General features: G+C 42.9%; 1 protein-coding gene across 2 annotated transcripts in view; it reads right to left on the reverse strand.

Annotated features, from left to right (window-relative positions):
• The window catches only part of MBTPS1 (membrane bound transcription factor peptidase, site 1), a 64,011-nt gene extending 39,074 nt beyond the window's left edge, over nt 1-24,937 (reverse strand). Inside the window, exons 1-9 of one of the 2 annotated variants that reach the window (XM_032230710.1) lie at nt 24,766-24,937; nt 15,629-16,179; nt 11,250-11,507; nt 6,183-6,386; nt 4,552-4,662; nt 3,354-3,463; nt 2,871-2,987; nt 2,568-2,635; nt 72-174 (exon numbers count right to left, since the gene is read on the reverse strand). In XM_032230710.1, the coding sequence (XP_032086601.1) occupies nt 72-174; nt 2,568-2,635; nt 2,871-2,987; nt 3,354-3,463; nt 4,552-4,662; nt 6,183-6,386; nt 11,250-11,507; nt 15,629-15,815 (1,158 nt within the window). In that variant the 5' untranslated portion in view covers nt 15,816-16,179; nt 24,766-24,937. Of the gene's footprint in view, nt 1-71; nt 175-2,567; nt 2,636-2,870; nt 2,988-3,353; nt 3,464-4,551; nt 4,663-6,182; nt 6,387-11,249; nt 11,508-15,628; nt 16,180-20,319; nt 20,395-24,765 lie in introns of those variants that run through there. The other variant, XM_032230711.1, reaches the window with a different exon arrangement.
• Between the last annotated feature and the right edge of the window lie 562 nt (nt 24,938-25,499).

The raw sequence follows: 25,499 nt of genomic DNA on the forward strand, positions 1-25,499 counted from the left end.
CCATGCACTAGGCTCAACATTTGAGTTCATTAGTGTCACCCTGAGCATGATGCCTCTACAAAGGGGCTCACCCATGTGGTCATCCCCCTGGAGGAGAACCGAGCGATATTATCTTCAAAATCAATGCCGCCAACTCCTATCACGTCCATTTGGTCCGCTGGATTGTTGAGTGTGCTGAAAAAGAATGTATATTTTAAAATTATTATTGATCTATTAACAACAGCAATAGCACTCAGACTTATATACCGCTTCAGAGTGCTTTTACAGCCCTCTCTAAACGGTTTACAGAGTCAACCTATTTGCCCCTAACCATCTGGGTTCTCATTTTACCCACCTCGGAAGGATGGAAGGCTGAGTCAACCCTGAGCTAATGAGAATCGAACTGCTGGCAGCTGGCAGTCAGCAGAATTAGCCTGCAGTATTGCATTCTAACCACTGAGCCACCATGGTCCATATTACTTTTGTATCCCATCTGTTTCTAAGGAGATGAAGGCAGTACCTACAATTCTGTCCTTCTCCCTAACCCTTTTTTTCATCTTCACAATAATCCTACAGAGTTAAAGAGGACTCACTGTACAATTCCTTTGTCCCCTTATAGACATTATTATTTCTGAAACAAGTATATTTTCTTTGTTGCTTTTTGCTTGTTTATTCACTTTTTTTAAAAAAAGAAAATGCTTAATTTTGTTTAAAAAAAATAATCCTGTAAATTAAACCAAGTCCCCCTGATCATACGTTATGTTAAATCACGAATGGTGGGCTTGTGTTTGGCTTACTGTGATGGATGAACCCATTATGGCTTAGGATTGTAAGTGAATTAGCTAACAAAGGAACTCCAGCATGTTATAGTTGAAAAATTGGATTTGCAGTATGTAAGAACGCAAAAAGCTGAGTAAGAATATGAGTACGAATCTCAACATTCCCCAGTCATATTCAGTGGCAGCCTTCAAATGAACTGGATTAATTTCTCAAAATTCATATGCTTATCAGTTATGGGTATACAGTACAGTATATGACAATGATGGTGAACCTTTTTGGCACGGAGTGCAGAAAAAGGAGTGCGCACGTGCTCTCATCTGGGATGCAACCCAGAAGAGGAGCTGCCCAATGCACAGACCAGAAAATGAACTTCTGGTTTCTGGCACATGCATTCGCGCATGACAATCAGGTGGCCGGCGCCCATGCTCACACTGGGAAACAGAAGACCAGCTCTTCCAGTTTCTGGCACTGCCTCAGCACCGGAAGAGGAACAGGCGATGCCACGTGTGCCAGGCGACATGGCTTTGTGTGCCACTTTGGGCATTCATGCCATAGGTTCACCATCACAGGTAATATGAGATCTGGAAGGCTTCAGTTTCAAAACTATTCACAAAATTACACTGTACTCCAAAAAGATGGAACACATAAAGTGGTATGAGCTGATTTTCCATTCCTCACAAAACCCCATGGTCGGAATCAAGGAAAATTTATACATTTTAGTGGCTGACATATAACAATCCTAACTTGATCTAACTTTTTGTCTAAGCATGACATGTGAACTCAGCAAATATGGTACAGTGCAAACTAGGCCATTCTGACTTGTTGAGCAAATGATGGTTAAAACCAACCATGGCACAGCCTCAACTGGGTTTGCCTCTGATTAAACAAAGATCCTCTTTAACCTGGAGTGAAAGCAGTGGGATTTCAGTGAGATATCAGCACAGATGGCATTGAATTTCAGGTGCTCTTCTGCCTAACAAACAATTTCTGAAACCAGTTATCACATACGTGCTATGGCATGTCTGCCACTCTCAAAACGACTTTAGCTGATACCGTATTATTTTTTTACTTTGTTTTTAGGTTGCCATACATATGCCGGTGTGTGTGTGTGTGACTATGTGGGGTGGGCAGTTGGCATCACTTAATGTAATAAGTGGTTCACCCAGAACCGTAAATGTGATTGCGCGCAAGTGCACTTTACTCGTGTGCCTTCAAGCGGCATCGAACACATGACAATTATATAGGGAAGGCAGGTGGGCCAGCCGCTGGTTGGAACTACTGGTTTGCACAAACCAGTCCAAACTGGCAGCAGTCCTCCTCTGGATGTGGGGTATTTTCCTCCCATGTGCCGGACGTAACAGCGATAAGACGCATGGGAATCAAGGTCGTCTCAATGAGAGCTCGTAACGGCCGGAGGGAGTAGCTGAGCAGACAGCCATCTATCTGGTTGGCTAATGAGACCTGTGACACTTATTAGGGGGGTGGGGGTGTCTATTTCTTTTATTATAACAAACTGCAGGAAATATTTAGAGTTAGTTTCACATTTGAATGTGCCGATATGATGTACTCAACTCAAAGGATCCTTCAGAAAAGCCACAGCCTCAGAGTCCTGAATTGATTGGGGGCATTAGTCGGAAGCAGCACAATGTGTTTTGGTGAAGGATTATATTGAAAAGAAATTAAGTTATTTGGGGGAAATCAGCATTATTTGTTAAAGATGGCAAAAGTGCTTCTTGTAAATTTACTCTAAAATAATACATTTCTACTCAATATATATGTATATGTGTATATATATATAAACCACCTACCCATACAAAGGACCGTCATTTCCAATTGCAGAGACCATGATAACATTATTGGCTGTCAATTCCCACACCTTGGAAATGAAAATATTCAGATGTTAGAAACCCAGGGATTAGCTACATTAAGGCTTGATATTCAGAGAAAGTTATATTGTAAAGCAATCTAGGTTTGACTGTATGGATACAATCTCCCCGTGTTGTTATTACTTTGTGTAAAACCAAAGTTTCTATTAAACTAAATCTTCTGAGACAAAAGGAGAAACAGTCTAATTGTTATCATTCTCTTTTCCCATCCCATCCCATACCAACCTTGTCTACAAACGGATGGTCCATAAAATCTGGGCCTCCAATGCTAAGGTTCAACACGTCGATCTTCTTCAAGATAGCATAGTTAAAAGCATCCAAAAACCAAGATGTATATGAAACCTGTTTAAAACATGAAACAGATCTTAATATTAAGCATAACAACAATAACACCCCCCTTTCTGCCTTGCCCCAGCCCTGCTGAAGCCTGCTGGGGGCTGAGGGAAAGCAAAAAAGCCTCCGTTTTTGTGAAAAATAGCCATTTTTGCAAAAATTGGATGCGGAGGGGGCAAGGCCTTCGGGAGGCTAAAAATGGCTGTATTCGGTGTATAAGACACACCAACATTTCCATGCTCTTTTAGGGGGGGGGGGGAGGTGTGTCTTATACTCTGAAAAATATGATAGCTTCCATGACTTGGGATGGATTGGTCCTCCCCAGTCTTAGTCTATCTCCTTAAGCACTGTGCTATATATTGGTCCTCTCTTTACCTGATTGTTAGTGAAGACCCTGAATATGTGGAGTTCGGAGTCCGGGGCAAATCCTTGGCACTCTCTCATGCTAGCGATCACGCCTGCAACAAAGGTCCCGTGGCCCAGGCCTGTTGACGAGAAGCAATTAAGTAAGATATAGTAAGGTACTTTGATGTGTTGCTGTCTGGTCAATTGTGGCTAGGGAAGAGATAATTTTCTGGCGAGAAAAAGAGAAGAAAGAAGGAAATGCAGGCGGTTACCAGTTACAACCACCATTGAGCCCAAATTATCTGTTGCTAAGCGAATATTTTTGTTCAGGGAATTTTGCCCCCACTTTACACCCTTCCTTGCCACAGTTGTTAAGTGCAGTTGTTAAATTAGGAACAAGACCGTAAAGTGAATCTGACTTCCCCATTGACTTTGCTTGTGAGAAAGTGATCACATGTTCTGACGTAGGCTTCGCAAATGGCAAAACAGACTCCTTGTCGTTGTCCCCCACTTTTTTTATTTGGCTAATGTAAATTTCTAGCATTCCCATCCAGCAAAATCCTGGCAAACAGTCCTTCAAGAGTGAATTGCAACAGACCAATAGACCTAGAAGCTTCTTCAGCTCTGGGGACATCGATAAACTTCTAAGGGCATCAATGACCCTCTAAAAGGATGCAGATTACAAGCTGTCTGCAAGGAATATAAATCCTTCCATTCCCGACTATCAGGTCAGAGCTGAAGAAGCTTCTTGGATGAGAAGCAAAAGGTCTTTAAAAGGGAAAAAAACAAGGAAGTCCAGTTGCCTCCTGAGAAAAAAAGCCCCTTTGGGACAATCACAACCTGGATGGCTGAGAATATTTACAGACTTTTAGCTATAGAATTTGGGATGAAGACCCTTGGAATGGCGTGGGAATAAGAATGGATTTCCAGAGGGAAAAAAAATGCAAACTACAGGAACCATTTGCACCACTCAGGTGACCCTGAGGACACAAATGAACTTCCAAGTGGCCTCAACGACCTTCTAAAAGGATGCAAATGACCAGCTGTCTGCAAGGAGAATAAATCCTTCCATTCCCCACCATCCTGTCAGAGCTGAAGAAGCTTCTTGGATGAGAAGCAAAAAATGTTCAAAGAAAAACAAAGAAAAATAATAAAGTTGCCTCCTGGGGAAAAAAAGCACCTTTGGGACAACTGGTTAAAAGAAAGCTTCAGTTTTTGTTTTTTTTACCATCATCCAAAGTTCTCTCGTTTGTCCAGTTTGTCCTCTCTTTTACATTTTTGAAATGTGGATGTTTCTCGCTGAGTCCGGTATCAAAGACAGCCACTCTTACACCGTCTCCTATTTGTACAGAAGAAGGTTGACACAATGACAGGTTAGCGCATGAGATCTGATTCTGATGGTATTTTAAGAAACCATTCATATCCCCAATAAACATGACAATACCTCCCGCCTACCAGACATCTGGAAACCAGCCCTAGTCAACAAACGAGCCCCACCCACCACCCAGGTTGTTACAACACAAAACAACGGACACACAGCCAGCACCAATCTACCAATCATGAGACAACCACACAACCAATCATTCCACTTACTGAAATAAAGCCAGCACTCCACACACCCCCACCAAGATTTATAGAAAGACTGCAGCTCCAACCACGCTTTAAGCCCAAAACCCAGCCTGAAGATGCCGAGGGAGCCAGCATTGTCCGAAGACATTTCCGTGGTTATGTGGCCAGCGTGACTAAATGCCAAGGGGCCTGGAATACTGTTATCTCCCCCCCCCCCAAAGTGGTACCTACTTATCCACTTGAAGTTGCATGCTTTCGAACTGTTAGGTGGCAGGAGCGGGAGCAAGGAATGGGAGCTCACCTTATCGCGTGGCACTTGGGTCTCGAACCGGACTGTCAGCTGACAAGGTCAGCGTCTTTAACTGCTGAGCCCTTGCGCCCTTTCATAAGAAAGTTACATAAAGTGTCTTTTGATAAAATAAAATGAATATAAATAAAAAAAATGAAATAAAATTAATAAAATAAAAAATAAAATAAAATAAACTTGCACTGAAAATTCTTCTAATATGAAGGATGTTTTAGATAGATAGATGATAGATAGGTGTGTGTGTGTGTGTGTGTACCCTGTTTTTCTGAAAATAAGACCTCCCTAGATAATAAGCCCCATCGGGGTTTTGAGCACATGCACTAAAATAAGCCCTCCCTGAAAATATTGTAACACAGCAGCAGCCATGAGGTGACCACGCCTCCTGCACCTCAAAAATAACAAGACCTCCCCGAAAATAAGGCCAAGCACTTATTTCGGAAGTCAAAAGAAAATAAGACACTGTCTTATTTTCAGGGAAACACAGTGTTTGTGTTTGTGTGTGTGCGTGTTTGTTTGTTTTCATAGATTTTCATGGGTATAGGTATGCAGGTCTTGGCATATTCGAATCTTTTCCCGATTTCCCAAGATACTGTCAATCTTACATGGGAAAAGACTCAAATACGGCAAGACATACATACATACATACATACACAAACACATAAACACATAAACACATACATACATACATACATACATACACACACACACACACACACACACACAGATATATATAAAGGGAAATTCTAATCTTTCTAACCAGGGTAAAATAAAAAAATAAAATAAAATAAAAAATAGAATAGAATAGAATAAAACAAAATAAAAACCAAACCTGCAATGAGAAATCTTCCAATGCAAAGGATGTCTAAGTTTATTTTATTTTTTTACTAAAAAGGAAAACTCTTGATCTTCCCAACCAAGAGTTCGGTGTGCAATGGCTAATTGTCACTAGGAAGATTCTGCAGGGCATCTACTAACAGGCCTACCTGTGAATCCCATTTGCCAGAGGACGTCTGCCTGAAGCGTCTGAGCCACCTGCCGAGGGATTGCTCTCAGCAAGCGCCTGCTGGAGTGCCTGCCCGTCGCGTGCCAAAATCCGGAACCCAGAGACAAGCTGGCCCTTCGGAGCGGGCGGGAAGACTGCCACTTCTGCGTCCATCTGGTCTCGTTGCAAGGAGCAGCTGAATCTGCTACAGATTTGAGAAGCAGGGACATAGAACTTGACCAATTCGGGTACTTGTGTCCCGCCTAGTTTCCCATGTCTAATTACCCTTACATTTGTTTATTGATTTAGTTATTTAAAACATTTGCATGGCTTCCTCTGACTGTATTGAACTTTGAATGGCTAGAGCCATGATGGTGAACCTATGGCACACGGGGCACAAGTGGCATACAGAGCCCTCTCTGCGGGCACGCTAGTGATGGGTTCCGGATCAACCGGGCCCGGCATCCACCACATGAACGCGCGCAGCGTGCACATGCATTCTTACCTCTTGCGATGCCTCCGCAACACTCCAGCTACCCGGCGGAGCGTCACGAAGGCGCCATGCACTCCATGCACGGAAGCACCAAAGAGCTCAAATACCTGTAAGGAGCGAGGGCGGGTGGGTGGGCCCTCCGGAGTACCGGAACGGAACGGTACCCAGTGCTCCAGGCAGGCACCAGTATGCCTGTACTGGAGCGTACCGCCTGCAAGCCCCCACTGGGCATGCCAGTTGTTACCACAGCCCAGCTCCACTGCGCCTCCTGCCAGCCAGCTGGTCTTCGGGTCTCTGCCGTGCATGCGCAGGGGATGGGACGTATGCGGGGGGGGGGGGGACTCGCATTGCATTTTGGGCACCCCTGTGCCCGTTTTGGGCCTGGAAGGCCTCCTGCCCCGACCTGGAAGCAAAAAATAGGTGGGGGGGGCAGGCACATTCGCAGGAGGATGGGGGAGAGCAGAGTGGTCACGCACACATGCGTGTGGGGCGGGGGGTTGTGCACATGGGGTCCTATGTGCATTGTATTATCGGTGCGGGCACGCGGGTGCCCTATCTTGCAAGCCCTTTTGGCACGCAACAACAAAAAGGTTAGCTATCACTGGGCTAGAATTTTAAGACTTTCTGGAATTCCAGCATGGTAGGAGCGATGTAAGTTATCAGGAGGAGCTCCATTTCGGGGGGGGGGGGGGAGTGCAACAAGAAAGTGGGTTTACTTCTTGGATTTCAATAATAGATGACAATGTGCTAATAAAGGAGAATATTTGGAGCTTGGGATTGGAAAGAGGGGTCCTCCTGATGCTTTGGAAAAGGCATGACAAGGAAACTAATCCAGGAGGGAAGCAACCTAGAATTAAGGAGAAATCTCCTGACAGTGAGAACAATTAATCAGTGGAATAACTTGCCTCCAGAAGCTGTGAATGCCCCAACACTGGAAGTCTTTAAGAGGAGACTGGACAGCAACTTGTCTGAAATGATGTAGGGTCTCCTGCTTGAGCAGGGCATTGGACTAGAAGACTTTCAAGGTCCCTTCCAGCCCTGTTATTGGTCATTAAATGAATCGTCACACCACCAGACCTGATTTACTACTATTTTTGCTGTGGTGGTGAAGCAAATAACACGGTTGTTAACCACACTGCTTAGCGTCTGAAAGTCTGCTTCCAGTTACAGTTGTACGTTGAGGTCTACCTGTAGGGGAAGCCCCATGCTCCCTTTCTGTAAGACAAATTCATAAAGAGTGTATATCTCTGGTGATAATCTATTAATCATCTCTAAATTGCCGTAGTGGCATTTTCAGCCCTGGCAGTTGGTGAAAAAACAGTCTGTGATTATCTTGGACATGTCCTGACTCCACCCTTCCAAGATTGAAAGGGCAGGTTCTCCATCCTGATAACGTTCTCAATAGCTCCAAAGCTCAGTACAAGGCCAAAGACAAGGCACAATCTCTCATAAGGCCAAAGCAAGACTGCCAAACTGAAAGAGCAGTAAAAGAAAGACTTTGTGGACTCTGTAATTAATACAGAAAAGAACTGGCAACTTTTTCAGCAAATGTGGAGTGACTTGTCGGGATATTCTGGGAAAGAAAGAAAGCAAAGAATGGCCCACATTTTTTCCTACTGGGTATGTAGATCAAAGGGGATGGGACAATCCCAACACTGGATAAGAGCTGCTGATGGTACATATTCCCATTGTCACCAAGGATGTGGCCGTGTGTGGGGAAATAGCACACAGAAACCAAAACAATGCTGACAACTGGGGTTTTCTCCATCCCCTGTCATGGGAGCAAGAGAACATCACAGATAGATTGTTAACAGTGGGTTTGGGTTATCGTTTTATGTTGTAAGCTAGCCAGAATCTTCCAACTGGGACAAACTACAAAAAATAAAAATAATAAAGTAATAAAATAAATAAATAAATAATAGCAATAGCAATAGCAGTTAGGCTTATATACCGCTTCATAGGGCTTTCAGCCCTCTCTAAGCGGTTTACAGAGTCAGCATATTGCCCCCAACAACAATCTGGGTCCTCATTTTACCCACCTCGGAAGGATGGAAGGCTGAGTCAACCCTGAGCCGGTGAGATTTGAACCGCTGAGCTGCTGATCTAGCAGTCAGCTGAAGTAGCCTGCAGTGCTGCATTTAACCACTGCGCCACCTCGGCTCAAATAAAATAAATAAAATAAATAAAATAAATAAATAATAAAATAAATAAAATAAATAAATAATAAAGTAAATAAAGTAAATAAAATAAAGTAAATAAAATAAAGTAAATAAAATAAAGTAAATAAAATAAAGTAAATAAAATAAAGTAAATAAAATAAAGTAAATAAAATAAAGTAAATAAAATAAAGTAAATAAAATAAAGTAAATAAAGTAAATAAAATAAATAAAATAATGAAATGAAATAAAATAAATAGATAAATAAAAGACGGTAATAAAATAAAAATAAAGTAATGTGAAATAGTAAAATAAATAATGAAATAAAAATAAAATAAATAATAAATAATAAAATAAAATAAAACAAAACAAATAAAATAAAAAATAAAATAAATAAAATACGGTAATAAAATAAAAATAAATCAAAGTGAAATGGTGAAATAAATAATGCAATAAAATAAAATAAAAAATAGAATAAAAAATAATGAAATAAAATAAAAAATATGGTAATAAAATAAAAATAAAATAAAATAGTGAAATAAATGAAATAAAAATAAAATTAAAATTAAAATTAAATTTCTTCCCTTTCCTCTGGATTTTTAAGCACCTTTGGATGAGGAAAGAAGACAATTGAAGCCTTAAGGCATCAACTGATGTGCAGTATAAAAAATATAAAACATTGATTAAAAAATCCCCAAAGGGCTGGAATTTCACAAAAAGATTTTAAAATGTATCTTTTTTTATTTATTAAATTTATATGCCATCCATCTCACTATTGAGCAACTCTTTAAATAGTTTTACTTTACACATTGGCACACCCAGCATCATGCAGCATAAGATGAAGGTATCCAGTGCTAGGAAAGATGACCAACCCTATACGAAGCCATAAAGTTTGCATTCAGGTTAGGTTTAATGGAATTCAGGGGGCGTAGCAATCGTCCTACAAACTATCCCTTTTGGCTTCAGCATTCCCACTGCCAACAACTTCCAAAACAATTTCCTAACTGGAGTGAAATCTCGTTCTCTCTCTCCCACAGGTTATATTCCCCCCCACCTCAGTTAACTAATCCCTTTTCCAAGAAATCACAATACCAGTTCAGGGGTTTGGGCAGAGTGTGAAACATTTGGAAACATCCTCAAACCCTCCTTCAATGATGGATTTTCAGGAAGGCTCCACACAGAAGGGACACAGTTTCTAAACCCACATCAATTAATAGCTTAATTTTGGATTATGAAGCAAGTTCCTGGTGAAATAGCTCAGACACAATGGACAAGACTGAAAAACCCAAACTAAATTAACAGATTAACAAAGTTGGAAGGGACCTTGGAGGTCTTCTAGTCCAACCCCTTACTCAAGCAGACGACCTTATACCAGTGGTTCCCAACGTGAAGCCCAGGCACCACAAGAGGAAAATCTGATTTTTAATGGGAGCAATTTGAACCTCTTTTAAACCAAGTTAATGGTCTTTTAGACTTCCTCCATGTGAGTAGAGTTCATTTTTTGAGTAAAGTAAGAATTATATGTTGCTGGGGGAGGGGGGGATCAGGATTTTAAAGATTCTTAGGTAGGGCATGGCCCAAGAAAGGTTGGGAACCACTGCCTTATACCATTCTGGACAAATGGCTGCCTAATCTCTTCTTAAAAAATCTCCAATGTTGGAACATTTACAACTTTTGGAGGCAAGCTGTTCCACTGATTAATTGTTCTGTCAGGAAATTTCTCTCTAGTTCTAGGTTGCTTCTTTCCTTGATTAGTTTCCACCCATTGTTTGGAGAATAGCTTGACTCCCTCTTCTTTGTGGCAACCCCTGAGATATTGGAACACTGCTATTATCTCACTCCTGGTCCTTCTTTTGATCAAACTAGACATACCCAGTTCTTGCAACCATATATATTTTATTCTCCAATCCCCTCATCATCTTTGTTGCTCTTCTCTGCACTCTTTCTAGAGCCTCAACATCTTTTTTATATCGTGGCGGCTCAAATTGGAATGCAAGTGTGGTTCTACCAAGACATTATAAAGTGGCATCAACATTTGACATGATCTTGATTCTATCCCTCTGCTAATGCAGCCTAGGACTGCACTGGATTTATTGGCAGCTGCAGCACACAGCTGGCTCATATTCATGTGATCGTCCAGTAGGACTCCAAAATCCTTCCCGCAGTTACTACCGTTGAGCCAGGTACCACTTATTCTATACCTGGGCCTTTGGCTTTTCTTGCCTAAATGTAAAACCTTGCTTTTCCCTGGACTGAATATCATTTTTTACAAAAAATGAAATTCATTTTTTAAAATTTGGTTTTTAAAAACCAAACTTGATCGGGAAACAGCAAAATTCCAGAGAAAGATACAGTTAAGGGCATGACGACTGGCCAATCCTTCCTGGGAACAATTCACAGACATGGCGAGTGGGCTTACTCTCGGTGTACTTCAGCGAGCGAAAGACTTTTCTTTGTGGCGTGACCCGTTTGATATTGGGATGGTCTTCCAGCGTCTGCACTCCAACTTTCTGATGTTCGTCGATCTGGATCACTTCGAAGTCACTGGGGTAATCGCTGGCTGGGTTGTTGCGGGGTACAATCCTCCAATTTTCTATCTCACTGCTCTTCAGCGCTCGTGAGATAAATTTGCTTCTCGCTTGGGCCGAAAAGTAGCCGTTGAACGCCACGATATATTCTGGAAAGGGACCCCATTAGAAAAATACACATTAGAAAAAAGCAAAAGGAAACCATACAGTTATACAGGTGTCCAACATCTTTTACTGGAACAAGTTCAGGAAGGGCCACTAAATCAATTCATCTAAGGAGACACGGAGGGAAATTGTTCTTGAAAACAAGTGTCAGCCCTCCTTGATAAGGCAGGCAGAAGACAGGACTGGATGAGCTACTTTAGCTCTTTTATTGTAAGACTATAGTAACAGTGCCTCTCTCTCAGCCCAACCAATCTCACAGGGTTGTTGCAGGGAAGGTGTGTTGAATATGTTCACTACTAGCAATAGCAATAGCAGTTAGACTTATATACCGCTTCTTAGGCCTTTCAGCCCTCTCTAAGCGGTTTACAGAGTCAGCATATTGCCCCTACAGTCTGGGTCCTCATTTCACCCACCTCGGAAGGATGGAAGGCTGAGTCAACCTTGAGCCGGTGAGATTTGAACCGCTGAACTGCACTTAGCAGTCAGCTGAAGTGCCCTGTAGTACTGCACTCTAACCACTGCGCCACTTCGGCTCTTGGAGTTATTTGTAAAAATAACAAAGCCATAGGATAGGATAGGATAAGATAGGATAGGATAGGAATAGAATAGGAATAGGAATAGGAATAGCAATAACAATAACAATAGGGATGGGTTGGGTTGAGAGGGGATAGGATAGGATAGGATAGGATAGGATAGGATAGGGATTATTGATTATAGGGAAGGGAAAGGAAGGGAAGAGGGAAGGGGGAGGGGAAGGGGAAGAGAAGAGGGAACAGGAACAATAAAATAAAAACAGACTCTTGCAAGACTGAAGTCACAAGCCACCACAATCAACTGCTTGGTCCATCAGGGAGGGTCTCTGCTAAGTTTCTTCCTCTGACCATTAAACCATTAGGGCTCCTGCCTTTCTTCTCTGATTGCTTCCTAGGCAGCATCTCTTCCCCTCCTTTGCCCAAGATCATCCCCATATTCCATTAGAGAAAGGAATTGGGCGGCACCCACGTGCTCCTTGATTTTCATTAGGTCAGGTTGCATACACAAAGTATCAAAAATTTCTTTCAGATGTATGAACTCCAGTTGTCCTCAAATTATGACCACTCATTCAGCGATTGTTCCAAGTTGCAATGGCACTAAATGAGGGCTCAGCTCCTAACGAGCAATCTGTGAAGATGTGACCCCTGTAGCATCCCCGGAGTCACCTGATCAAGATCTGTGACGCTCAGTGCTTGGATGTGAGATGCGATCATGTGATCCCAATTTCTGGCATTCCTTGCCAGATCCCACAAGCAAAATCAATGGGGAAACCAGTGGGAAGTCAGAAAGTCATGCCTACCATTTCTATCTCTGCCTACACTCCAGACAGCCTGCCCTCCCCTCCCCACCCCACCATGCTCCAGAACATCTGCTCCACCACCCCAGCTGATTTCACAGGATATTTGCCACTGCTTGCTTTTAAGGGCCAAGAGAGAGTGGCCGGCCCAAGGTTACCCAGCACCTTTGTATTTAACAATACAATACAATAGCAGAGTTGGAAGGGACCTTGGAGGTCTTCTAGTCCAAACCCCTGCCTAGGCAGGAAACCCTATACCATTTCAGACAAATGCCTATCCAACATCTTCTTAAAGCCTTCCAGTGTTGGGGCATTCACAATCTCTGGAGGCAAGCTGTTCCACTGATTAATTGTTCTTATTATCAGGAAATTTCTCCTTAGTTCTAGGTTGCTTCTCTTCTTGATTAGTTTCCACCCATTGCTTCTTGTTCTGCCCTCAGATGCTTTGCAGAATAGCTTGACTCCCTCTTCTTTGTGGCAACCCCTAAGATATTGGAACACTGCTATCATGTCTCCCCTGGTCCTTCTTTTCATTAAACTAGACATGCCCAATTTCTGCAACCGTTCTTCATATATGTTAGCCTCCGGTCCCCTAATCATCTTTGTTGCTTTGTAATGTAGGACTAGAACTCAATTGTTTCCATATTTCTAGCCTGATGCCTTAACCACTGTACCAAACTGACTCTCCCATTAATTCTTCCAGATTACAGTTCGCTTAAATGACCATTCAGTTCCCTCACTGGAAAAAGTGACCTTTGACCTTTTTTCCACTCTTATGACCATTGCAGCATCCCCATGGTCACGTGATTAAAATTCAGACGCTTGACAACTGAATCGTATTTATGATGGTTGCAGTGTCCCGGGGTCACGCGATCCCTTTTGCAACCTTCTCACAAGCAGATTCACTTAACAAACGTTTTACTGATTTAATTGCCGTGATTCACTTAACAAACATGACAAGAAAGGTCGTAAAATGGGGCAAAATTCACTGGACAACTTTCTCAGCAGCAGAAATTTTGGGCTCGAATGAAGTCGCAAGTCGAGGAATCCCTGTATTAATCTATGTAATTCTTATAAGACACCTCCCAATAAAAACAGTTTAAAATCTGCATATTGTCCTATCATCTTTTCTAGCCACTTATGTATTTTTGCCCCCCCCCCCTTTTTTTATTTAACACAAGTTCACCGCATATGATAATATGTGCCCATTTTTGGGGTTACATTTCCAACATTTGCAGGACACCTTGATATGTTTGCTGTTTACACACACAGAGACTGATGAGTCTTGACACAGCAAACCTCCCAACGTATCGGTAACATCTAACATTTTATGGCAGAGGCTCAGGCCTTTCTCAGCAGGGATTCAATATTCCCCAGGATTAGAAAGCCGGAAAAATAAATACTGTAGCCCATGACTCATCTCTGGCTTAGACAAAAGAGTTTTCATACATCGTATACAACACGCACTTTGCCACCTGTGACAACGTAGTTAATAATGAGCTAGACTTAGCCAAGGTCACAGTCTCCCAAGGCCAGTTGTATTATTTTGGCCTTCTGAGGACAACAATCTTACAAGTGTCTTTCCCAGTCATAAAAATATACTGCAAATAAGTTTAATCAGCCCTTCGATGCCATGATAAAGTTGCTCTACACAACTGCCTTCTTCTCCACAAGCCAGTCCAGTGCTTTTCAGCAGACCTTTCCTTTAAAGGGAGTCCTCAACTTACGATCCAAAATTTACGTTGCTCAGCAAGACATTTATTTAGTTTCATTTTACGACCTCTCCTGCCGCAGTTATTAAGTGAATCACTGCAGCTGTGGAGTTAGTAGCACGGTCGTTAAGTGAATCTGGCTTCCCCATGGGGTCTGCTTGTCAGAAGGTTGCAAAAGGGGATAATGTGACCCCGGGATGCTGCAACTGTCATAAATACATGCCAGTTGCCAAGTGTCTGGATTTTGATCACATGACCTTGAGGATGCTACTAAGTGTGTGAAACAGTCATTAAGTCACTTTTTTTTGTAACTTTGAACTGTCACTAAACGAACCGTTGTAAGTCAAGAACTACCTGTAAATGGTAGTTCTCCACTTGTAAATGGTTTTAATTCAAGAACTCTCTGTAGTTTCATTTTATAAGAGAGCGCCAAACATTTTTATTTATTTATTTTTGCAGCCAAGAAATTAAAATACGCTTGCTCCTCAGGAGGAAAGCTATGGCAAATCTAGACAGCATACTAAGAAGCAGAGACATCACCCTGCCATCAAAAGTGCGCATAGTCACTTTTGTTTTTCCAGTTGCAAAGGATGGCTGTGAAAGTTGGACTATAAGAAAAGCTGATCACCAAAGAATGGAGGCCTTTGAACTCTGGTGCTGGAGAAGACTCCTGCGAGTCCCTTGGACTGCAAGGCCATCCAACCGGTCAGTCCTAGAGGAGATCAACCTCGACTGCTCTTTAGAAGGTCAGATCCTGAAGAGGAAACTCAAAGTCTTTGGCCACCTAATGAGAAGGAAGGACTCCCTGGAGAAGAGCCTCATGCTGGGAATGATGGAGGGCAAAAGAAGAAGGGGATGGCAGAGAAGGAGGTGGCTGGATGGAGTCACCGAAGCAGTTGGCATGAGCTTAAATGGACTCCAGAGGATGGTAGAGGACAGGAGGGCCTGGAGGAACGTTGTCCATGGGGTCACGATGGGTCGGACAGAACTTTGCAACTAACAACAACAACATTTTTGCATTCCCCAAAGGGTGCATTAAATCTTGCTGCAAAGAACTCATTACCGTGTTCCACAACAGTTGAGGAGAATTCCACCTTCAGGGTCAGATGAGAGCAGTCGAGACATAAGTGACTTTCGTGAGAGGAATTCCCCAGCCTGGTGCCCAAGTGCTGTTTGCCGCAGAGCAAGATTGCCGTTAGAAACAACCAGGTGTTTGCAAGCTGCATGGTCAGGCAAGGAGGAGGTTTCATTTCCAGATTTCCATGGATTCAATTCACCCAGTGATCCTCCATTAATCAGTTCTTTCTCTCACCCCCACCCCCACCCCCAGTCTCTTGATTTCAGGGAAAGCTGCTCTTTTAAGAGCTCTTTAAGTTGACGGCGTTAAAAGTTTTGTCCGAGCCAAGCAAAAGTCTCGTCTGCATAGTCTTTCCGGACGAAGCCTAATCCACAGGCTCATTTCTTTCTCCGTTTTTTCTCCATTTTTCATGATGGGATCCGGTCACTCGGGATTCAACAGATCGTCCCCGTACTCCATTTCAGACAAGACTGAGTGGAAACGAAGCCAAAATTTAAGGGTAAGGGTCACCCGTTCATATTTTTTTCAGATGCAACCTGTAAAAATAAACATTAGGTCAGTTAAATATTGGTGAATATATTGACGTATCTGGCTTGCAATGCTGTTTTAGGTGCTCCGGTTAAAATGCCATGACAAGCTGTGGAAGGGCCCTGGGAATAATGACAGTAAAAACAGATTGTGGCTGCCTCGCACTTTAAAAAAAAATCCACAATCATTCCACTGGTTGCAGGCAAACTGCAAGGCCAAACCGGGTCAGTTTGGCAAAGTGGAAAAAAGCCCCAGGCTAAAAAAGTCGGAGACCATGAGTTCTAGTCCTGCCTTATTGCACAAAGTTAGCTTGGTGACCTTGGGCCTGTCACTCTCTGTCGACCCTAGGAAGGAGGCAATAGCAAACCAGTTCCAAAATCTTGCCAAGAAAACTGCATGGACTAGTCTGGCTGACAGGAGTCAACGCTAACTTGAAGTCACTAAACTTTCAGACTACAGGAACCAGGAGGACCACTCTGGTGACCCTGAGGAGAGAGCTCGACCTCCAAGGGCTTCAATGACCCTCTAAAAGGATGCAGATTATGAGCTGTCAACAAGAATATAAATCCTTTCATTCCCCACTATTCGGGCAGAGCTGAAGAAGCTTCTGGGATGAGAAGCGAAAGGTCTTCAAAAGGGAAAAGAAGAAAGTCCAGTTACCTCCTGAGAAAAAAAGCACTTTTGGGACAACTGTGAGCTGGATGGCTGAGAATATCTACAAACCTGTAGCCATACAATTTGGGATGAGCACCCTTCGAGTGGTGTGGGAGTAAGAATGGATTTCCAGAGGAAAAAAACTGCAGATTACAGGAACCATTTGCACCACTCAGGTGACCCTGAGGACAGAGATAAACCTCCAAGTGCTTCAAGGACCCTCTAAAAGGAGGCAAATGACCACCTAACTGCAAGGAATAAAAATCCTTCCATTCCCCACCTTCCTGTCAGAGCTGAAGAAGCTTCTTGGGTGAGAAGCGAAAGGTCTTCCAAAGAAAAAACAAGAAAGTCCAGTTGCCTCCTGAAAAAGCACCTTTGGGACAACCAGGACCTGAATGGCTGAGAACCTCTACAGACTTGAAGGCACTAAATAAATTAGAACAGTGTAGTCTTCCATCATGTCCATTAAGCCATAATTTTAAACTTCTGAACATTACAAGGGAACTGGCAGAAATGCAAAGTGGAACTGTAGTGAACAAAACAACGCAAACATAAGAGATCCTTGCATTCTTTAATACTGGGAAAGAAGTACTTCCAGCAACACAAATCCGTTGTGCTTGCAACGTTATCAAAGGAAGACATCTTGCTAACAGATGTACGGGGTAGTCCTCGACTCACAACCATAATTGGGACCGGAATTTGCATTGCTAAGCTAAGCAAGGTGGTTGTTAAGTCAGTTGCTTCATAGTACGACCTTTTTTGGACATGATTAAGTGAATCACTGCAGTTGTTAAATGACTCATGCAGTCATTAAGCTTCCAACTTTCCCCGTTGGTTTTGCTTGTTGGAAGCCAGCTGGAGAAGGTTGCAAACGGTGATCACACAACCCAGGGCGCTACAACCGTTATAGATAACAGCCTGGTGGCCAACCACCTGAATTGTGATCACATGACCATGAGGATGTCACAATAGTCATAAGTGCAAGGACTAGTCACAGGGACTACTACTTTTTTTTAAGTGCCATTGTAACTTCAAACAGTTACCAAACAAATGCCCGTAACTTGAGTGTTACCTGCAATGAACCCACTGCAATGTGCTTTTCCACATGAACGGAGTGAGAAGCACTACAGGAATCAGATCAGGATATTCTAATCTGAAAAGAGCTTTGCCTATTTATAATGTATTTACTTTGGGCAGGTGAATCAGAAACTAGCTCAAAGCTATTTACCCAGTGGCCACATAAATCTTGCCAGGGAAATACGCAACTTAGCAGGATGGGCCAAAGGTAAGGTCAAAAATAGGCTCACTAACAAGGACAGGTTAGAGGAGGAAATGAAAACGGTCAACAATAGCCAAGATGCAACTCTGCAGTCCAGCCTACTATCTAACAAAAAGAGCAGAAATTTTTAAAAAGGCAGATTTTAAGACCTCCACATCCACTTGAGCCACTAGAGTGGGGAGGCAAGGAATGTTGTGGGTCCCATCCCCTAAAGAGGTACTGTATTTTTCAGAATATAAGATGCACCTTTTTCCCACAAAAAAGTGGGTGAAAATCGTCTTATACACTGAATACGGCATTTTTTGCCTCCCGAAACCCCACTCCCTTTGCAAAAATGGACTTGCAGAGGGTTTGGGAGGCTTGTAAAGTGCTCCTGGGGGCTGGAGGGGGCCATTTTTTGCTCATTTTTGCCTCCCCCAGCCCCCAGGAGCACTCTACAAGCCTCCCAAACCCTCTACATGTCCATTTTGTTTTTCAAAAAACGGGCCATTTTTGTTCATTTTTGGGCCCCAGGAGCACTCCAAGAGCCTCCCAAACCTCTGCATGCCCCCCCCTTTTAAAAAAAAAACAAAAAAAACAAGGCGTGCAGAGGGTTTGGGAGGCCTGCAGAATGCAAAACCTTTTATTTATTTATTTACCTCTTCAAAATCATGGTACATCTTATACTCTGGTGTGTTTATATAGCCTGAAATATACGGTACATCATGTGAGACCCACGAGAAGGGTCTTCGTGTCAGAAGCCAGGTGGGAAGGTTGAAAAAAAGCCATCCTGGGACCCTGCAACCATTGTAAATATCTGCCATTTGCCAAGTGCCCAAATTCTGATCATGAGACAATGGGAATACTGCGACAGTTGTTAAGCGTGAGGCTCAATCCTACATCGTTTTTTTTCAGTGCTAATGTAACCTCAGGTGGTTGCTAAACAGACACATGTAGTCCCCAACTTAGAACAGTTCATTTAGTGAGAGTTCAAAGTTACGACAGAACTGAAAAAAGGGACTTAAGATCGTTTTTCACACTGACAACTCTTGCAGCATCCTCGTGGTTGTGCAATAGAAATTCAGACGCTTGGCAACTGACTCACATTTATGACGGTTGCAGTGTCCCTGGGGTCATATGATTTCACGACCTCCTGACAAACAAAGTCAACTGGGGAAGCCAGATTCACTTAACAACCGTGTTAATAACTTAACAACTGCAATGATTCACTTAACAATCGTGGCAAGAAAAGTCGTAGAAAGGGGCAAAACTCACTTAACAAATGTCTCACTTAGCAACAAAGATTATGGGCTCAATTCTGGTTGTAAGTCGAGGACTACCTGTACCATCTGCAGATGAAACTACACACACTTTCAGGTCCCAACAAACACACCTCTGCAAAACATGTGTGTTCCTCAGACATTTTGGCATGAGTATAGTAAATTAAACAACCAAGGTGACATCCCACATCCTTGACTTGCTTGCTCCATGTTGAACCATACACTAGGGGCATTTCCATTTAGTCCCTCCTATGGTTTATTTCCGTCACAATCAAACGTCAAGTCCTTATTCACACAAAAAGATTCCATAATTCAGGCCAGTTTACTTTATGATACACTTTCTCTAAGTCATCAAATCTGCAGTAAGCTTGTTTCTCACCGACTTGCTAAAAGATAACAATCTGATCTGACAACATAAAGGTACATGACAAATGTTTTTACTTCTCACGCCCTTCCAATCCAAATTTGGCCAAACAGTTTTCTTAATACATTTGACAAATGGATTCTATAACTTCAGGTTTGTTATCATTTCTTTTGTACAACAAGAACAATAATGGCATTCTTCAGTCATCAGGTATAGCTTCACACACATAAAATAGAGGCATAGTTTGACTTATGGTTATGCAACTTGCATTACATACTGGTACTTTGTAAACAAACCATACCTTTATTTTAACTTTCTTCAGTTTTTATTATCTATACCTGTACCTTACAACTTCCAACATTCTCACTGCATATTTTTTCATAACTTTTCTCTTAAACACTAGCATTAATAGCATTTGTTTCCACTGTTTGACATAATACTATTATTCCCACATTTTTCTAAAAATTTTTTAGCATTCTCTTACATCTGTATTACTTCATTTAATCAGCCTCTTTTATTTAGCACTCCTCAGCTAATGCCCGAACAAATTTTTATTTCCATCAAAATCACCCGGCATTTCTTTTAATCTTACCTGCTTCTTCGATATACCTTCTTTGCAATTATCTTTTTCTCTTTGTACACATCATGTGTTTCACTTCTGCTGCAATCATTTCACTTCAACTTTGCACCAGGCACTTTTTTTTTGCATATTCCTATTAGCATAACTCCCCACGCAACTCTGCAATATAATACTTTCTGCTCCTCCCAGTAGCTTTCATGTCTCTTCCTTTAAAAACATGCCTCATTCGTTTTTTTTAGCATAGTATCTCCCAAGAGTTTTTCACACAGGTCTTATATTTTAAAAAAGACTATTCTAATTAATTTCCTGAAATCAAGCAACACATGAATAAGCAACGAAAATTCTCATTCCATTTCAAATCATAGAAACCAACCAGACTTCATTCAAAATCAAGCAGCAGCACACAGGATTGCAATAAAAAAATCTAAAAAGTTAATACATACTAGAAAAAGTAGGGTATGAAATATATTTTTTAAAATGTACCGGTAGCAGTTCGCTTTGTAACTTGAGTGTGTTGTATGAACCAAGCTCTTGTGGTTTATAAATTATAAAGGCCATGTCTTAGCATGTTGTTATGGGAACACCCATTGTTTTAACTACACTGTCAGAATCACAATCAGATTTAATAAACTACAGCAACAGCATTTTTCCTCACCCTTGAAAGTTTTCTTCTCACTTTCACATTATAGTCAGAAGACCATCTGTTAATATCATAAAGAATATGATACATGATAGACATGATAGCAGTGTTCCAATATCTCAGGGGCTGCCACAAAGAAGAGGGAGTCAAACTATTCTCCAAAGCACCTGAGCGTAGAACAAGAAGCAATGGGTGGAAACTAATCAAGGACAGAAGCAACTTAGAACTAAGGAGAAATTTCCTGACAGTTAGAACAATTAATCAGTGGAACAGCTCGCCTCCAGAAGTTGTGAATGCCCCAACACTGGAGGTCTTTCAGAAGATGTTGGATAGCCATTTCTCTGAAACCATATAGAGTTTCCTGCCTAGGAAGGGAGTTGGACTAGAAGACCTCCAATTTCCTTCCAACTCTGCTATTGTATTATTGTAATATGAAGTGTGTGTGTGTGTGTGTGTGTTTCTTTGTGTGCAAGGGAAGGAGAGAGGGAGAGAGAGGGAGAAACATTTCAAAGCACAAGAGTTTTCCTAAGAGAAAAAGGATTTGTATGCAGTTCTGAAGAAATACTGATAGCAGGAAGAGGTTTATGAGCAGGCTCTAATTCTCATGCATCTGGGTTATATTACGGTATTTCAGGCTAGACAGAGCGATTGTCTTCTTGGAATAACCTTCAACACACACAACTGTCAGAGTAATCTCCTTTCTCTGTAATAAATCGCCCTGACATGAGCAAAATATCCACCCTCGAGTGCATTTAGCTATGTAAGTCTCCATCCGCAATCTACCGTATATGACGCAGCCCAGGCTGTTTACTATTTCGGAGACGAGACCCCGATTGCCTGATGTGACAAGCCAGAAACAGTGAAGAGGAAGAGGAAAACATTTTAAGTTTCATTTTTCCATGTTTGAGGCGGTGGGTTTTTTCTATTTGAAAAAAAAAATTTACTCCATCTTTCTTTAGGTTTCCTAGACATTGCTGTGCATATAAGCCTAAGTGATACTGCTACACATTTTCAATCAATACACAGAAGCGGTGGTTATATCATGATTTACCTTGTAATCCAGTTGGAAAACCAGCCAGGGCTGCTGAGAGTCTGGCAAGTTTAATAAATAATACAAGTTGTCCCCGATTTATGACCACAATGGAGCCCAGAATTCCTTTTGCTAAGATACATTTGTTAAGTGAGTTTTGACCCATTTTACGACCTTTCCTGCCACAGTTTTTTAGTGAATCGTTTCAGTCGATCAGTGAGCAGCCCGGTTGTTAAGTGAATCCGGCTTCCCCCATTGACTTGGCTTGTCGGAAGGTCACAAAAGGGGATCGATCACGTGACCTGGGGCCACAGCAACAGTCGTAAGTATGAACTAGTTGCGCCTGAATTTTGATCATGGGGCTGGTTTAAACCAGTCGTAACTGTGAATGACGGTCATAAGCCACTTTGTTCATTGCCATTGTAACTTTGAACAGTCACTAAATGAAGTGTTGTAAGTCCAAGATGACCTGTAATTCTGAGCAGCTAAATGCAATTTATAGTGCAATTACTCTAAGTGTTCCCTGGCCAATATTGCATTTCCCTTCTCTTCTCCCACTCCTGCAACTGTGAACATACTTGCTTCCTATCCTCCGAGAAATCTGAACAGCCTGTTTCCCAAGGGGAAGATTAACGTTTTAACCCCCATCCTTTCAAATGACACTGGCCAATTCCTCCCACCACAAGGGAAGCAAGGCCAATGTTTCGTTTCAGCTTTTTTTGAGTTGAGTGAGAGTACCTGAAACTTCTCCTCCACACCTGGGCTGTTCTATAGTGGAGGCTGGCGAGAAGACGAATGACTTCTTAAAGCTCCTTTATGCAAAACTCAAACTAATGCGGCCCTCTCTCCAGACTGAGATGGAAACAGTTTGCCCAATTCTGTAAACTGAGATGAAGTCAGTTTGAATAGTGGTTAAGGTGCTTGCCTAAAAACCCACAGATGCTGAATTCTAGTCCTGCCTTAGGCATGAAAGCCAGTTGGATGACTTAGAGCCTCTCAGCCCACCCCACCTCACAGGGTTGTTGTTATATACAGGAGAAGATTTAATGCACAGCCTTCCTCTACTTGCCACATAATTCCCCCAACTCCATCCTCTTTGCTGGAATAGGAATAGAAAATAGGAGAATAGAAAATAGAATACAGAATAGAGAATAGAATAGAATACAGAATAGAACAGAACAAAACAGAATAGAATAGAATATTGGAGTAAAGAATAGAATGGAATGGAATTGAATAGGAATAGGAATAGAACAGAATACAATAGAATACAGTAGAATATAGAATGAAAAATAGAACAGAATACAGAATTCAGTAGAAGAATAGAATGCAGAATAGACTAGACTAGAACAGAACAGAGAATAGAGCAGAATATAGAACAGAATATAGAGTAGAGTAGAATAGAATAACAACTTTATTGTCACTTTGATGATGGCATAGACAATAAAGCTGTTAGAAAATCTGATAGTCCTGCTATAGATACTTTGAAACCTCCTCCCAGAGGGGAGCAACAGAAACAGACCATAAAGTGGGTGTGGCAGGGTCTCTAACGATGCTTTGAGCTCTAAGCACAGAGTGCTTATAAGCACTATCCTGAGTTTCCTATAATCTTCTCCGCTGTCCTTACCACTCTCTGTAGGGACTTTCTATCTGAGGCGCTGCTGCCACCAAACAAGACAGGGTTGCAGTTTGTTAAAACGCTCTCAATTGTGCCTCTGTAAAAAAAGGAGAGGTCTTAGAGCAAGGCTGTCAAACTCCCGGCCCACTGTCGGTTTAGCAAAGCAGGGGGGGGGAGTCCCGATAGTCACGTGACACCACCGTGATGACATGAGCTTGACATCCTGTCTTAGAGCTTCCTATGATCTTCTTGGCTGTCCTTACCTGCGGGGTGTCACCCTCAAACCCTGTTGAGATGCAGTCCAGAGAGAGCAAAAGCTCACCCCAATGCCTGGATCTGCACTGGGGACCGTGCTGGGAACCCCAGCCTGCTCTCCCCAACCCCACCGCAGGCAATCCTCAACTTACGACAGTTTTCTTAGTGACTGAAGTTACAACGGCACTGGGGAGGGGGGAAGCAACTTTTGACCTACCGTATGACTGTTGCTAGCTCCCCCATGGTCACGTGGTTTGCATTGGGATGCTTGGCCAACTGATTCGAATTTACAACTTTTGCGGCGTCTTAGTGTGTGTGTGTGTGTGTGTGTGTGTGTGTGTGAGAGAGAGAGAGAGGGAGGGAGGGAGGGAGGGAGGGAGGGAGGGAGAGGGAGAGGGAGAGGGAGAGGGAGAGGGAGAGGGAGAGGGAGAGGGAGAGAGAGAGAGAGAGAGAGAGAGAGAGAGAGAGAGAGAGAGAGAGAGAGAGAGAGAGAGAGACGTGACACCCTTTGGCAACCAAGTCGGTGGGGAAGTGGGATTCACTTAACAACCGCAGTACTCACTCAACGACAGCAGTGATTCACTTAACAACAGGAGCAAGAACTGTCGTATAGTGAGGCAACACACACTTAGTTCGTAAAACGGTGGTAAAGTGGGGCAACACTCGCTTAGCAACCGTCTCGGTTAGCAACGGAAGTCTTGGGCTCCGTCGTGGCTGTAAAGCGAGGACTACCCCTATTCCCGATCCCAGCCGCCTTCCCAGCTCCTGACCGGGGTTACCGTGCAGCCTCGGACCGACCCCTCCTTCCTTCTTCCCTGGGAGCCGAACCGGGGCTACGGAGTCCAACCGGGGCCTAAAAGGGCATCGGCGTCCTCCCAGCCCGCTCTCTTCCCCTTCCCTCGGCCCGCTCCGACTTACCCGCCGCCTCAACGCTCCGGGGCCTCCGGCTTGGCGCCACCAACTCCGAGTGCGTCTCTTCCCCTCAGCCGGAGCCTCCGCTCGTTCCAAACAGCGTCCGAGAAGCTCTTTCCATGAAGAAGAAAAAAACACAACGGGCGACGACGAAGTGCGGCGCCTGCTGGGACTTGTAGTCCCGGCTCCGTTCCCCCCACGAAGAACTGGACGGGCGGAAGAACTACATTTCCCAGCGCGCAGGGCGGAGTTACGTTGGGAGCCGACGGACGGTGGCCTCGTGGGCCTTTTTCAGAGAATCCGCGCGCCCTCGGGCTGTCGGCCGGGTGACCGAGGCCGCTATGCTTTGTGGAAGGTGTAGTTCTGGAAGGCAAATGTGGGGCTCGCCGGCAGCTTTCTCCTAACCGGGAAAACCCTGTTGTGGACTACAACTCCCAGCACTTTCCAGCAGCACTGCTGTGAATAATAGGAATTGCAAGTTGGAAGCCTCTCTAAAAGTATAGTATCCAACTTGATAAAAAGCTAAATTAGTTATAATAGGGATTTTCTCGCAGCAACTGTGAATGTTGGAGTTTACACGTTATTTTATATGATTATAAAGAATAAACATTTATACAACCAAGATGCTTATTATTGCACTTTTAAGAAGAGATTGGACAACTATTTGCCTGAAATGGTATTAGGCTTGAGCAGAGGGTTGGACTAGATGACCTCCAAGGTCCCTTTCAGTGCTTCCATTC

Source organism: Thamnophis elegans, chromosome 14, assembly GCF_009769535.1.
Source record: "Thamnophis elegans isolate rThaEle1 chromosome 14, rThaEle1.pri, whole genome shotgun sequence".
Taxonomy (NCBI): Eukaryota; Metazoa; Chordata; class Lepidosauria; order Squamata; family Colubridae; genus Thamnophis; species Thamnophis elegans.